The 15,582-nt window shown below is 37.8% G+C and overlaps 1 protein-coding gene across 1 annotated transcript in view; it reads right to left on the bottom strand.

Annotated features, from left to right (window-relative positions):
• LOC127583595 (centrosomal protein of 164 kDa-like) overlaps positions 1–15,582 on the bottom strand; it is a 164,061-nt gene that overhangs the window by 56,770 nt on the left and 91,709 nt on the right. Inside the window, exon 10 of the mRNA XM_052039718.1 lies at positions 11,720–11,791. Within this exon, the coding sequence (XP_051895678.1) occupies positions 11,720–11,791 (72 nt within the window). The remainder of the gene's footprint in view (positions 1–11,719; positions 11,792–15,582) is intronic.

Raw genomic sequence — 15,582 nt, 5'->3', positions numbered from 1 at the left:
TGTGCTAGTTATTTTCATAATCTATCTTCCATTTCCTTATTGCTTGCTTCATGGTTCTTTGTTGCTTTTTAAAATTTTCCCAATCTTCCAGTTTCCCGCTACTCTTGGTGACCTTGTATGCATGAGCTTTTAGCTTGACATCTTCTTTTATTTCCTTAGTTATCCAAGGCTGGCTCTCCCCACCCTTACTGTCCTTACTTTTAACTGGAACGTTTCAGCCATGAGGAGAGACTGGATAGGCTGGGTTTATTTTCTTCAAAGCAGAGGAGGTTGAAGGGGAAACATGGTAAGTACAACTACGGGAGGCATAGGCAGGGTAGATAGTAAAAAACCTTCCCTCATGGCAGAAGTGTCCAAGACCAAAGGGCATAGGTTTGAGATGAGTCAGGCCACAGTGGATCTGGAGGAAGAATATTTTCACACGAAGGGTGGTTACAACCTGGAACGCATTGCCTGAGAAGGAAGTGGAGGGAGGTCCTCTCACAACATTTCAGAAGCATCTGGATGAGTACTTGAATCATCAAGGCATTGCAGGCTATGTCAAGGCATCCCAGGCTATATATTTATTTTTGTAATTTATAGATTTTATGTCTTTGCCGTAAAACAACAAAGTTCACGTCATATGTCAGTGATAATAAATCTGATTCTGACCCAGTGTTGGGAAATAGGATTAGTATGGAGAGGTACTCATTGACCAGCATGGACATGGTGGGTCAAGGGGCCTGTTTCTGTGCTGTATGACTATGATTATGACTATACAACATTAAATGGAGGGCAGCCTATCTCTGATCCTTTGTATTCTCTTGTCTGACTACCTAGGCAGATGCAAGAAGTGTCATGGCATAAGCATGGCACAAGAAGGGAGTCCTGCAGTATTATATCCCACATCGAAGGCTACAAAAAAGTTTATTTATCCATTTGCATCACTGGTATTTGTGGAACATTGCTGTTCATAATTTAGCTTTTATTTCCTTACATATAACAGTGACATCAAACGCATTTGGCTGTAGAATACTTTGGAATGACTCAGAGGGTGCAAACAGACTGTCGGAATTAAACTTGCTTCTTTTGAACATTTTTTTCTTTTCCCTGCTGCCTTATTGGTACCTTGTTTGCTGACTCAATTGGATAAGTAGCAAAGCTTGGTGGATTGCATGCAGCAGTGGGTAATTTATTCTGCCCTGTCCCCAAAAAGTCCACAGACCCCAAGAAGAACTGTTACATAACAATCAGTTTCCTTCTAAAATCAATCAATGAAGCATCATCAAAAATCAAACCAGGCACACTACTGGCCTATACAGGTGATCATTTGAGGAAACTGACTGTAGCATCAAGAAGCTTTCCACAATTTTGAAGTGATTCCTAACGGAGTATTTTCTTAATCTCCATTGCTGCCTTGCAATGAAGATTAAGAAAATACTTCTACTGCTGTGGAATGTCCCACTGATCACTTTTATGGCCTGTATTGATAAAAATATAGGTTGGCCTGAAATCTCTTGTGACTTTTTTTGTCAACAATTTGTCAGGCATCATTCTGCAGCTTGAAAATGCTCACCATGTTGAAATGAAAACAAAAATTAGGAACATCACAAAATGCATCACTGTTCCCTGGAAACAATTCTACTTTGAGGTAAAATCTAAATACTGTATTCAGAAATTACCTGTTGGGACACTTCTAAAATGTTGGGATTACTACTGGAATGAAACTTACAAAGACTAAAGCAGATCAATGGTAATTTAAGTGCATGAATTATTGTGATTACTTCAGGTAATTGGCATGCAATTTTATAAAAGTAATCCCAAACATCACCTCTAGTGTTTCATTTTGCCTTTCTCAACAGTGTTTATCAATCAGTTTTGGAGCAACAGAAACAGAAAATGCTGGAAGTTCTAAATACATCAGGCAGTATTTGTGAGAACGAAACAGAATTAATGTTTCAGGTTCTCCATATAGTATTCACATTTTCAACTGAGTGTCCTGATGATCAGAACTGATGAAAGGTCATGGACCTGAAATATTAACTGTTTTGCTCTTCCCACAGATGTTGTTTTTTCTACTTTTATTTCAGATTTTCACCATCTACAGGTTATATTTGGGTGCAATAGAATCAGTTGTTGCAGTAGTGCTACAATATTGGGAGGAATTGAACTGAAATGTGTAAAAAAAAATACTTGCATTTGTACAGTCAACAATCTCAGGATAGCCAACTGGGATATTTTTAAAAATGAAGTCACTCTTCCAATATAGAAAATATTACAGCAGCCAAAACAAGGTTTGGTGAACAATACTGTGATAAATGACCACAAATGACATTGAAGAGGTCTTCCTTCTCTTCTGCAAAATGGTCATTTTACATCAAAAAGACAGTATACAGGCGTTGGTTCAATGTCTTACTGAGAGGTAACAGCTCCAAAATTCCTGTGCTGTATTGAAATGTATCCCTAGATTGTATGCTCAAGTTCCTGTGGCAGGACTTAAATCCAGAGCTTTGTGCACATTGACCAATAAATTAACGCTAACATCTAACTGAGACATAAAAGACTGCAGTTGCTGGAATCTGGAACAAAATAAAACAATCTGCTGGAGAATGGTCCTGATGCAGGGTGTCGACTGGAAACATCGACTATTCCTCCCCGGCCCTACCCACCCCCACAGATGCTGCTCAACCCACAGCTCCTCAGGCAGATTGTTTTTTGCTGACATCTAATTATAACAGACACAACAATGGACATCAATATGGGGAATAAAAACTGAAAGAATATGAAATTATGGCTGGTATAACTTTTTCCTTTTCGTTATTACATTAATTTTACTTTTAGGGCTAAAAATGAACAGAATGAAGAAAATATATTGACTATTCAACAGGCATGGTAGATATTTCATTGAAGATTACAATAATATTCTCTTTTAATAATTGGAATAGTTTTTAATAAAGAGTACTGCACACTAGTGGGCATTTATGATTTTTGGATTTTAGAGGATGTGAAATGTAGGCTAATAGAATTCTATAGAAAGTGCAGCTATTCCTTTCTGCCTCACAGTTATCAAGCTTCTCTTTAAAAGGATCTATTGCAGAGGAAAGTGTACAAAAGCCAGCTAATACTACTCTTTAACTACTCCCTGTATAATGAGGTTTCTCATGAGTTCCCTCATGGATACATTAGTGACCATCTTATATTTGTAAGCTCTAGTTTTGCTCTCCAAACCAAGTTCAGTGACATATCCTCCACATTTATCAAATTTTATCAAAATAAGTGCACCTCTATCTGGACAAAAGGACATACAAATTAGCAGCAGAGTGGGACACTCAACCCCTTGAACAAAAAACTCAGCGAGTCAAACAGCATCTGTGGAGGCAAAAGGTGTAAGTTGACTTTGAGTCGAGACCTTATATCAGGACTGAGAGGGAAAAGATCGTAGATATGACATCTTCAGGAGGTGATGCTTCAAGAAGGCGGCATCCATCATTAAGGACCCTTACTGTCTGGGACATGCCCTCTTCTCGTTACTACCATCAGGGAGGAGGTACAGGAGCCTGAAGACGCACACTCAATGATTCAGAAACACCTTCTTCCCCTCTGCCATCAGATTTCTGAACAATCCATGAACTCATGAACACTACCTCATTATTCCTTTTGTTTTCCACTATTTATTTATTCTTGTAATTTATAGATTTTATGTCTTTGCAATGTACTGCTGCCACAAAACTACAAATTTTATGTCATATGTCAGTGATAATAAATCTGATTCTGAGACCTGGGCTTCTGCACCTCCCTCTGCAGCTGGATCCTCGACTTCCTCATCGGCAGACGACTGTTAGAGCGGATCGGTAATAACGTCTTCTCCTTGCTGACAATCAACACAGGTGCATCCCAAGGCTGTGTGCTTAGTTTTCTATTCTACTCTCTGTATGCACATGACTATGTGGCTTTCATCTGTATTGAACATTGATTTACAACCTCATCCTATTACTGCAATTTTTGGGTTACCAATGATGGAATCTCGCCATTTATCTGCTTCTGCTTGCCATATGATCGCCTTTGTCACATTAATGGCCAAGTGATCCATTTTGTTCAAATGGAAGGATCCAATACCTCCTACTACTTTTCAGTGGTTTTCTCAAACTATAGCATGTTTAAACTTAGAAAAAATTAGGAGTGCTACTGTTGATCCTTTGCTTAAATTTGAGGAAGTTTGGAGTCCATTTAGTCAATATTCCCATATGGTATAAGCTGAACTTTTTCAGATCCCTTTCAATAACCCTTGAATACAGAGGAGCGGAGCTGACGACATAATAATATTTTTTTTCTTTTTAATTGAAGAAATATCAGTGCAGTTTTTTTTTTGAAGTTTTTGTTTTTTTTTGGTTTATTATTAACATTTTTTTGGATTTGGGGGTTCTTTCATATAATTAAATTTCATTTCTTTTCAATCTTTCCTTTTATATTTGTTCACTTAATAAGAGAACGGGAGGTCTAGATTACTTTTTTTTACTCCTTGTGATTATATATATTAACTGTTATGATTGCTATCCAGATCTCTCAGCACCATATGTATAATTACTCATGTTGTATATATTATTTTGTACTAATTTGAAAATTAATAAAAAGATTGAAAAAGAAAGACTATGTGGCTAAGCACAGCTCCAATGCCATATACAAATTCGCCGATGACATTACTGTTGTTGGACGAATCACAGTGGTGATGAGTCAGCATACAGGAGTGAGATGGGACGCCTGGTTGAGTGGTGCTGCAACAACAACCTCTCGCTCAACATCAACAAAACTAAAGAGCTGATTGTTGACTTCAGGAAGGGGAAGGAGGGTGGACATACCCCCAGTCTAAATTGGTGGATTGACGGTGGAGAGGGTCAGCAGGTTTAAATCCCCAGGCATTAACACATCAGATGACCTGTCTTGGGTCCAGCAGAGAGATGCAATCACAAGGAAGGCAGGCCAGCATCTTTACTTTCTTAGAAGGTTAAGGAGGTTTGGCTTGTCACTGAACACTCAAACAAACTTCTACAGATATACTGTTGAAAGTATCCTGACTAGGTTGCATCATTGTCTGGTATGGCAAGTGACATAAGCAGCTGCAGAGAGTAGTGGACTCAGCCCAATACATCAAGGGCACATCCCTCCCCATCACTTGCAGCATTTGCATGAGGCACTGCCTCAAGAAGGTAACATCTATCATCAAAAATCCCCACCATCCGGGCCATGCTATCTTCTCGTAGCTATCATCAGGCAGGAGGTACACAAGCCTGAAGTCCCATTCCACCAGGTTCAAGAACAACTACTTCTCTTCAATCATTTGGTTCTTGAACCAAAGTGCACACCCTAATCACCACCATGGTATAGCAATATTATGACTACTTTGCACTACACTTTTTTTTGTTCTAATTGTGTTCTCTTTTGTAAAATTTGCGCACAATTTATGTTTATCTTGTGAGTGTTGTGTCTCTAATGCTGTGTGTCTGTGATGCTACTACAATAAGTTTTTCATTGCACCTGTGCATACGTGTTCTTATGCACATGACAATACACTCGATTTTGACCTTAACAACGTGCGGTGGGATAGAGGCAGGTAATGTGATAGGTGGAACCAGATGCAGAAAGAATAATGGGCAGATGGAACAGGTTGGGGAAAGGAAGAGGTGAAAAAAAGTGCGAAGAAACCAGATGGATGGGTCAGTATGTGGAAGGAGAACACTGGGGGTGTGCCTTACCTGAAATTGGACAGTTCAATGTTCATACCATTGGATTGTAAGCTTCTCAAGCAGAATACAAAACATTGTTCTTCCCAGTTGCCTCTCCATAGCAATGGAGAAGACCAAGGAAAGATAGATCGATATAGAAGTTAAAATAATATCTCAGATGCTTTGATGCCCTTTGAGACTGCTCTACCATCTATTATCATGGCTGCTCTGATTGTAACCTCGACCCTACATTCCTGCAACAACTTTTCAACTCCTTGCTTACCAAGGACTTATCTACCTCTGCTTCACTGCCCTTTGAAGAGCGCTCCAAAGACTCATGACCCCCGATAGAAAAAAAATCAATTTGCTTTCACCACAGTCTTAACTGGATGGAACCTTTTTTTTTGAAAACAGTGACCCCCTAGTTCTCCATATCAAATCTGTGAAGATCCTTCAAGATCTTAGGCATTTCAATCAAACCTCTTCTCAGTATTTTAAACACCAGTGGATACAAGCATAGCTTGTCCAAACTTTCTTCAAAGAAGACCTGCCATTCAAGGTCCAGTAAACCTTCTTTGAATTGCTTTCTTAAAAAAGTACAATACAGTACACAGTATTCCAGATGTGGTCTGGCTATTGCTTTTTGTGAATGAAGCAAGGCTTCCCTACTTTTATATTCAATTTCCTTTGCAATATACAATAACATTGCTAGCTTTCCTAATTTGTTGCTCTATCTGCATATAAACCTTTTGCAAATCATGCACTAGAACACTCTGATCCCTCTGCATCTCAGAACCTTATGATCTCTCACCATTAAAGTATTATCCCTCTTTATTCTGCCAAAATGGTCAATTTCGCACTTTCCCATAGTCTACTCCATTTGCCAGATCTTTACCCACTCACTGAACCCACCAACATCCCTTTGTAGACTCGTCACATCCTTTTCACAAATTACTTTCCCACTTATCTCTGTGTCATCAGCAAATTTATCAACCTCATTCATCCAAGTCATTTATATAAATTTCAAGTAGTTGAAGCCCTGGCACCAATCCCTGCAGCATGCCACTTTTTACATCTTGCCAACTCTAAAAAGAGACATTTATGCCAACTCCTAGTTTCCTGTTAGCCAGCCAATATATTATTCATGCCAATATATTGCCCCCTACATTGCAAGTTTTTATTTTCTGCAATAACTTCTGATGCTGAAGAGAACTAATTTCTCATCAAAGGGCTATGAAATATTTTACATTAATCGAGATGGGAGACAGAGCAGCAGTTTAATATCTTATTGAAGACCAGAGTTCCAACAGGTCGGTAGAGAAGTTAAAATAACATCTCAACTCCCTCAGAACTGCACCAAAGTGTCAACCTAGATTTTGTAATCAAATCTCTGCAGAATGTCACATTGTACCAAATGTAAAAAAAAATGTAGATCCGTTAATTCTGATGGATCTGACATACTTAGATATTAATTTTTAAACTGGGGCATACCAGTAAGTATTTTAGTGCAAATGAATTAATTTCCTTATTCAAGCACAACCACAACAGCAACATCTCGGTGTTAAAGACAATGGTCTGTTGGGGAACAAAGAGAGATTTATGGCCTTCTGCTTTGTAAGAAATTATCTGTGTTTCTTCAGGCCATCTTCACTTGGACACATTGGGATTTGCAGTCATTGTAGACAAAATTGTGCAAGAGGATTATGGGGAGCCAATAGGCCCATAAGCATCAAGCATTCTTTGAACCTTGAACAGCACAAAAAGATCTGCCCATTCATAAGTGTAAAGTGCTATAATGGTCCTCAAATGATTGTCAGGTAATGTTAACTGCACGGCAGGTGAAGGGAAAGCGACATTAAGGAGAGAGATTGGACTGCTATTACAAATACTGCAGCATGCCTTTGGGCCAACAAAACCAGCAGCAGCATCTCTCATACAGTGGCAACTTTAAAGTACTGGAAAATCACCACGATTAGCATTCTTGCTACCTCTGTGGCATTTTACATGATTAGGTTTCCTGGTATATATAGAATTATTATCCCAAATCAAAGTTATTGCTTGTATATTTTTATAACCATAAATTACACAGGAAAACTCATAGCTAAAACCCCTGCGATTAAAGGGCCTACGGCTACAATGTTTGTTGCACTGACGAGGGACACGCTTCGTGCTGGTCCAGAATGTACAGTGCTCTACAATGCTTTTCTGCTTCACTGTACATTTTGAGGAGAGCTGCAAAATGTACAATGATATCAAAATCTGTTCCGATGAGAAGGCAAAAAAAGTGGCGTTGCATTATTATAATCATTTCCCATCCTCATTCAGTTAGCATATTCTTCCTTCCAATTTAGAAGACTGTGGGTTCAAGAAATATTTTAGGGTTCAAGTCATGCAATGTCACCTAACAATTTAGCCAGTACAAAAGGAGTGCTGCATTGTCAGTGACGTTCTCTTTGTGATGAGACACGAAACAAAGATCCCATCTGCCAGTTTAGGTGGAGGGAGAAGATACAATAGCACCACCTGAAGAGCAACAGGGGAGTTTGCTTGATGATGAGGGAAAAATTAAACCCCAACCAAATCACTTGCACTGGTGGATCACTTGCACTGGTGGTTCAGCGGTAGAATTCTCGCCTGCCACGCGGGAGGCCCAGGTTTGATTCCCAGCCAATGCAATAGCATCTCTGAGGGCAGGCACGGTAGTGTAGTGGTTAGCATAACACTAATACAGCGCCAGCGACCCGGGTTCAATTCCGGCCACTGTCTGTAAGGAGTTTGTATGTTCTCCCCGTGACTGCCTGGGTTTCCTCCGGGTGCTCCGGTTTCTTTGCACATTCCAAAGACATACAGGTTGGGAAGTTGTTGGCATGCTATGCTGGCGCCGGAAGCATGGCAACACTGCCCCCAGAACACTAAGCAGAAGATGCATTTCACTGTGTGTTGCGATGTACATGTGACTAAAAAAGATATCTTATAATTATCTGGTTATCTCCCTTGTTATGGACTTTGATGCATGCAAATTGGTTGCCATACCTGCCTTCAAAATAATATCGATTACACTTCAAAAGTATTCCAGTGGCTATCGTGCTACATAAATACATGAGCTATTTAAGTGACAGATGCTCATTTCATTGGTTTACCAGCAGGACAACCCAGAAATCAGAAAAATGTAATATTAATAACTTGACCTTAACAGGGATTTTGTATGAGATTAGCATTAGGTGCTTGCCATTCTTTAAGAAATCAAGTGGCTACTAATAGAGGCACTAATTCAGAACCTGTAATTCTTAATGAGAAGTAGTTTACTCAGGAATAACACTCATAAATAAATACCCAAACCCAGAGCCTTGTGCAAAACAGATTATGCATTTCTGGTGCTGAATAGCTTACTGATCTGAGTTTGATTAACCATACTCATTATTTGCTGCTGTCAATAGGAACAGCATTCTACAATACTATGACCATAAATGTTATACCAAGTAACAAGACAGTATTCACTCATAGCTCCTTTATTGTCTTCAAATCTGGAATAATATAGGAAATGTAAGAGTAACTACTATTAAAACACTTATCCACCAACTTGAAAAGGCAAACTACAAACCTCTATCTACAATATCCAGAAACCAGAAGCACCTGTTATGTTTGAAACATAATCTTTGTACCAACTACAACAATGCATTCTACATAGCATCTACCTCTGAAGATATTTAAACAAGCCAAAATATAACTGTGAATAATTCACAAAATTATCTTTAATACACAGAAATATCAGCATAATAAATTTATCTTGTCAAAATCCTGTATGAATGATTAATTATGGAAGCACATGATCAAATTAATCTGGAATTGGAACTATTATCTGGGATTTATGATGACAATTAAAATATAGTTGTTGCTCCCAAATGAATACTGAAGGTTCCAATTGAATTGTGGTACTGTACCAAAAACAAATAAGTAGAACATTTACTGTGAACTCCATTCCCTTATTTTCTGATTCACATACTCCACCTGACAGGATGGATATAAGATATTTTAACTGTTAATAAAAACCAGGGTTAGAAGCCTTATGATATTCCTCCTCTCTGTGGGGCAGGCAGCTAATTTCAAACTACAAACCTCTTCCCAAACGCACAAGAACAACTAGAAGCTTATTCTGTGGAAATGTAACATGTGATCATGCAGACAACTGTTCAATGGCAGAATATATTGTTTTAAGGAAGACACAAAATCCAATGTACATGTTTTTTATGCTCTGCTCTTGCTTTAACAGTTTCTATGATTCATTAGTTTTTGATAGAATTAAATCTGAAATATGAAATGCAGTGTGCATTTATAAGAGAAACAAAACAAAAAGTTAATCTCATACTTTAACAAAATAACAGTGCACTTAAAACCCAAGAGAAAGTAGTGAGAAGCTTCGTCAGTTGACCACTTTGCTCTGTATGTAGCTTGACAGAGTGCTCATTAGTATTTACAAATACTTTTATGCTTTCCCATCAACAGTGATGTGGTGTACCCTGTTCCCACTGGCAGGTGGCGATGTCACTTCCTGCAGAGCAGAGCAGATGTTAAAGGGGCTTAACTCTTCTTCTTCTCCATGTGCCTACACTTTCTGCATTTTAAATAGGTTTAATTATATACCAGGGCCCGACATTTTAGTATACATGAAATCTGGAATAAGAAAGGACTGCAGTGAAAACAGGCCAGGATATTAAGATATTCAAAAAGCTTATCTGAAGCAGGCTGAGGGATCAATCTGTTAGTTTTGTATATTTAAATAGCGCACAGCTGCAAGGGTACTTAATCTTTTAAAACAAGTCTCTGTAGAATGTAGTAATCAACAATTTAAATAAAACATGCTTAACCACACTTTCATGAAGTTTTGCAATTATAAGGAAAGTTTCAAACAAAGAAATATGGAGCAGAAAGCTGTCCGTTTCTTTTATAAAACGTGACTATTTGGCAGCCTTCTCCCCTGTTGTTTGACTCTATCAGCTTATCAAATGGGGCATTTCTATTCATGAGGCAAATAAGTGCCAATGAGTTCCTCTACAATAGGTTGCTGTGTTTAATCCTACTCCAATCTACCAATGTAACATCTCTATTCTATAAGCAATAATAACTGAAAAGCAACCACAAGTAGGAATCCTGGCCAATGCTGGTAAACCTCTGCTGAAGATGCTAGGGCCAATTATAGCAGATTCCCTGTCCTGTGAGGAAATGTAGGATATCCACAACATTCACACTCTATTTCTTCTGTGTGCTATAAAGACAAATATAACACTCTAGTATTCACCATGTGACACCTTAAACCTTTAACTTCAGCTTGCTGGAATTTTCAGATCATGCACATCAATTACAAAACAAACTGTTTCTATTACCAATAATTTGAAAAATGGCTTCCTAAAACCTTGATCCCATTAATAAATTTATCACAAATTTGATGAAATCCAAAACATTTACAAAAAAACTACAGCAGAGAAAATTGGCTTGACCAACACAAGGTAGTCACTGTATTCAGGCTTCAACACAGCTATAAAGCACTTGAGCTGTAATCTTATGATTTATTAAATTACAAGAACATCTCGACTTAATTTATATTACTGGTCTGTGTTTCAATGCTGGTCAGCTAAGGCTACAATAGCCACAACCTTCTCGTAAGTTATCCAGTCATCCTTCATGTGCTAACATTGTGCAGGCTTGGCAGATCCAATCCTCTAGTTAAATAAGGACTTCTTCAGTTAGAATAAGATAGTTTACATTATTTTCATGGTGATTCAGTTCTAAAAAATATTTTTTTGGAATAGAGCAAATTATATAAATCAAAGGACAACTCCATTAAAAAAATACTCACCACAGAATCAGTTTCATTTTGTAATCTGCACCATAATGCTACTGTTAACAAGCTGTAGATGGATGGCGAAGAGTCTAATTTACCTTAAAGAATTATCTTGTCTTCAACTCCTCTGAGCAACAAAATTAGCTTTTAGATATATATGCAATGTTTATAATGCACTTACAAAATTGTTATCGATTTCATCTGATTCTTCAGAAGCCTGCAGATCTTTAAGTTGTTGGCTGGGTTCAGAGTCCTGTGGACGAATTAAAGTGAACTTAGTTTTAAAACATATTTGATAAACTCTTGTTATTTACTGTTGTTCTAATTGCTTAATCAGAGGCAAGTTAAAAGTTTTGATTTATCCAGACTGTTAACAGATCCATTAGAGGGGAAGGGAAAGATAAAGCTAGCCCTTTATTCTCTGAAAATGCTTCCCCTACTTCATTACATGATTAAATGACCAAATCATTTACTTTTTACCTGATGTTACACCAAACCTTGGGAGTAATTTTAAATTGACCTGTGGAAATGCCAAAGGTGAAAGTTACCCCTGCCTCGTTACAGTTAGCCAATTCTACAATTAATGGCTGTTTTAGAAATTTATTAACATATAACGTCAAAGTGTCTTGTGTCCCGAGTCAGAGCTGCCCAAATTGGAAAACACCTCTGAGCAAGTGCACTACATAAACAGAACACTTCCTTTTTTTAAGCACACTATAGTGGCCGGCTCAACACATGTTCATTTTCCATTACCATGGCTCAGTTGGCCTATCTCACTCACAGGATTGTGATTTCACACTCCACTCTAGAATTTGAGTGTAAGATGATTTTCAATGCAATGATGAGGACATGCCAATCTTTCTTTTGGATGACATCTTCTTGCTGGTTCAGCTGGATGCAGAAATATTCTACCATTTGTTCCACAACCTACCCAATGTCCTGATTAATATTTCTCCTTTAACCAACATTAGTGAAACAAATCAATTAGATTTTTTTAAACTATTGTTTTGCCCACTATTGTCATGTGTAAAGTGGATGCTGAAATTATATTGCTTTGGAGTTCAAAAGCATGTATTTCTGAAATGTTTAAAAGACACAATATAAATGCAAGTCTTTTATTCCAGTAGCTGCTCCCTTATTTAGTTAATTCATCTCCTAAACATTAGTGTTTCACAGACAGTTGTCTTTAACTGGGGAAGTGAGACGAACTACACGGCAACTGATGATCACAGAAGTGCTGCCTTGTCAAGAGAAAGCTCATGTGAGTGTTTGAGTGGTACATGCATTAGGGCTAAAACCTACCTCTGATGGATCAGCTCACCCAAGTCTCTCCCAATTAACTGATAGAGGTACACCCAATCAGGAGGGAAAGAAAGTTCCCCTCAGATGTTTATCTTTAGCTATAGTTATAACATTGGGATTCAGCAGTGATAATAAAACATATCTAACATTCAAGAGACGAACTATTTCCTAAATACCAGTGCAACTATTTATTGGGGACATGTTCCAATATCAACACGTGTTTGAATATGAATGCCATTTTTCTTTGGAATTAGAGAAAATGTGATATTTCAACATGGAATAGCAATCAAGATTACATTACGAAGGCATCCACAACAAAAATGATGGATACCTTTGTAATGCAATCTTGACTGCTATTCCATGTTGAAATATACATGGATAGTGATTGCCAATTTATTGAACAGATGCATATGTGTGTTTTTTGGCTTCCCACTGGATTGGATTGTAAAATGCAATCTGCAGGTGCTTCCATTGATAGGCTGGGATGATGCCGAGAAAATCAACTGCAAACTTAGCAAGACAATTTTTGTTTGCATTCCACTACTATTACCAGGTACCCACCTGGCTAGGATCAAAATGTGAAATAAATAATGAGTTACTCATAAACACCTAGCAAAAACCATCCAGTAAAGTGAATTTCAAAAATAATGGGATGGGCCAGAACATCTTGGATAGATTACAGATGGTATTTGCTGTCTGCTGTCTAATTATATCTTTGCCAGGAACTTGCTCGGAGCAGCTTACATAATGCCAGGTGTATTGTTATACATTTAACAATCCTTTGGAAAAAATAGCTCACCTAGATTAAACCAGGCTATCACAAAAGATTTGCTGCATTGATTACATCCTTCCCTGGCATTTGGCAATTGCCCGCTACTGTACAGCCTTGCTGATTGTATTCTCCTCTAACAAAATGATGGCCACCAATCATATGGCCATCACATGGAAATAGGTTGGGAAAAAAAAGTATCATCATATTTATGTGGGGTATAGTGTTGCTAAATAAAAGTGCTACTCACCTAACTCAGTATTTTTGTCCTAAATCTGGCCATTTGTCCAGAAAGAAACAGAAGCCACAACGGAAAGGTATGTTCCAAAGTTTTAAGGGCACTCGCTTCATAAAGTGTAAAGAGATGACGGTAGGTAAGTTCAACAACTTTTAACATCAAGTATCCAAATGTAATAATGTTGTCAACTTTATTGAGAAAAAAAGTAAGCAGTTCTTTCCATTTGTATGGTCTGGTTATAAAATATTCTACAATACTTTAAGAATGAAGGTTAAAACATGAAATTCCAAAACAGGTTCAGTGACCAGGAAGGTAAATATCTTACAAATACTAAGGAACGCTGATGGTTTTTGGCAAGAACAGGCCATAAGAATGAATTGCCCTTCAGAGAACAAATATTAATCTTCTTCAAACTACTTTTTTTTTAAAGAAAGGCACTGAACTAATTAACTTACAGGAATGGTAACTGTAGACTAATTAAATCTGAATGCAATTGATTTCCAGAAATCTTATTTGAAGCTCAGCATTACTGTACTTCAAAAGCCTGTAAAACAAATATAATGAAGACTAATGGTGTTGTCAGCTGTTAGTAGTGGTTACTTGGCTGGAATTCTTGACAAATTAATTAGTTAAAACAATTAAAAAATACAATTTCAATCTGAGTTGGAATGCATTTGTGCTGCATTTATATTTTTGGCTTTAGAAACCATATCGCAAGCAGGTAAAATGCACTTTGCTAAGCTGATGAGGATGCTTTGTATCCAAGGAAACAGGGAAGTGATATAGAGCAGAAATTCTAAATGACGTGTTCAAGTTTCAAGAATCCCTGGAAACCAGTTCATTTTAAGGGCAAACAGGAAGACTTGCATTTATATAGCCCCTTTTTCTAAAGCTACTGTTCTGCTTTACAGGCAATTAATTAATTCTTTTAAACTGTTTTAACGTGGCAAAACACAATAGTTAATTTGTGCATAAAAGGGGTCCCTTAGACAGTAATGAGATTATGACCAGTTAATGTAGTATAGTGACATACTGTAAGTTACGATATATATTAGCCAGAACACTGGGGAGAACTGCCAGAATGTAGCCATGGGACCTTTTACCTCCACTTGAGATGGCAGATCTCAGGTAAAGGCTACACGTCAGATGGAGTGGCACTTTCTCAGTCCTGTACAGGAGTGTTTGCATGATTAGGTGAAGTAAAAACAATTGCACACAATTTTCTCAAGACAATGAACCTGAAGTGGCTTCAGAATTATAATTTTTACAATAGCAGCATGGCATTGTAGGTTTGGAAATCCTAGTTGCGAGATCTATATTTTTAATCTGAACTTATCTTTCCTTGCCCAGTCTCTCTGCAGGTGTTGATTCCTGTTTGGTATAGTTCTTATAAATGGCAAACACATAGAAACCACGCTGTCCATCAGTTGCTGTTAGGTCGACCCAGAATTAATTTAACTATCCTTCAGAATCAAGTGCAAGTGACCATTATGTTCCTGAACCAGATCAGAGAATTTTTACGGCTATTCAGTTATACAGTGCATCACAGCTAAGCTAAATCCTCTAGTACTTATTGTTCTCTCTACATTAAGGTAAACAGGTCTCAAAAGCTTGTTGGTTGTCTAGAAATATTCATTTCTCAACATCTAGTTCTTGACTGTTGACCTCTGTTTAAGAACCCCACCTCAATTTTTTCACCCCTTGCATTTCAGAGGGTGGGGTTTCTTCACTCTAA

This window comes from Pristis pectinata, chromosome 27 (genome assembly GCF_009764475.1).
Source record: "Pristis pectinata isolate sPriPec2 chromosome 27, sPriPec2.1.pri, whole genome shotgun sequence".
NCBI lineage: Eukaryota > Metazoa > Chordata > Chondrichthyes > Rhinopristiformes > Pristidae > Pristis > Pristis pectinata.
Note: the sequence above shows the minus strand (reverse complement) of the source record. Positions and strands in the feature narration are given on the sequence as shown.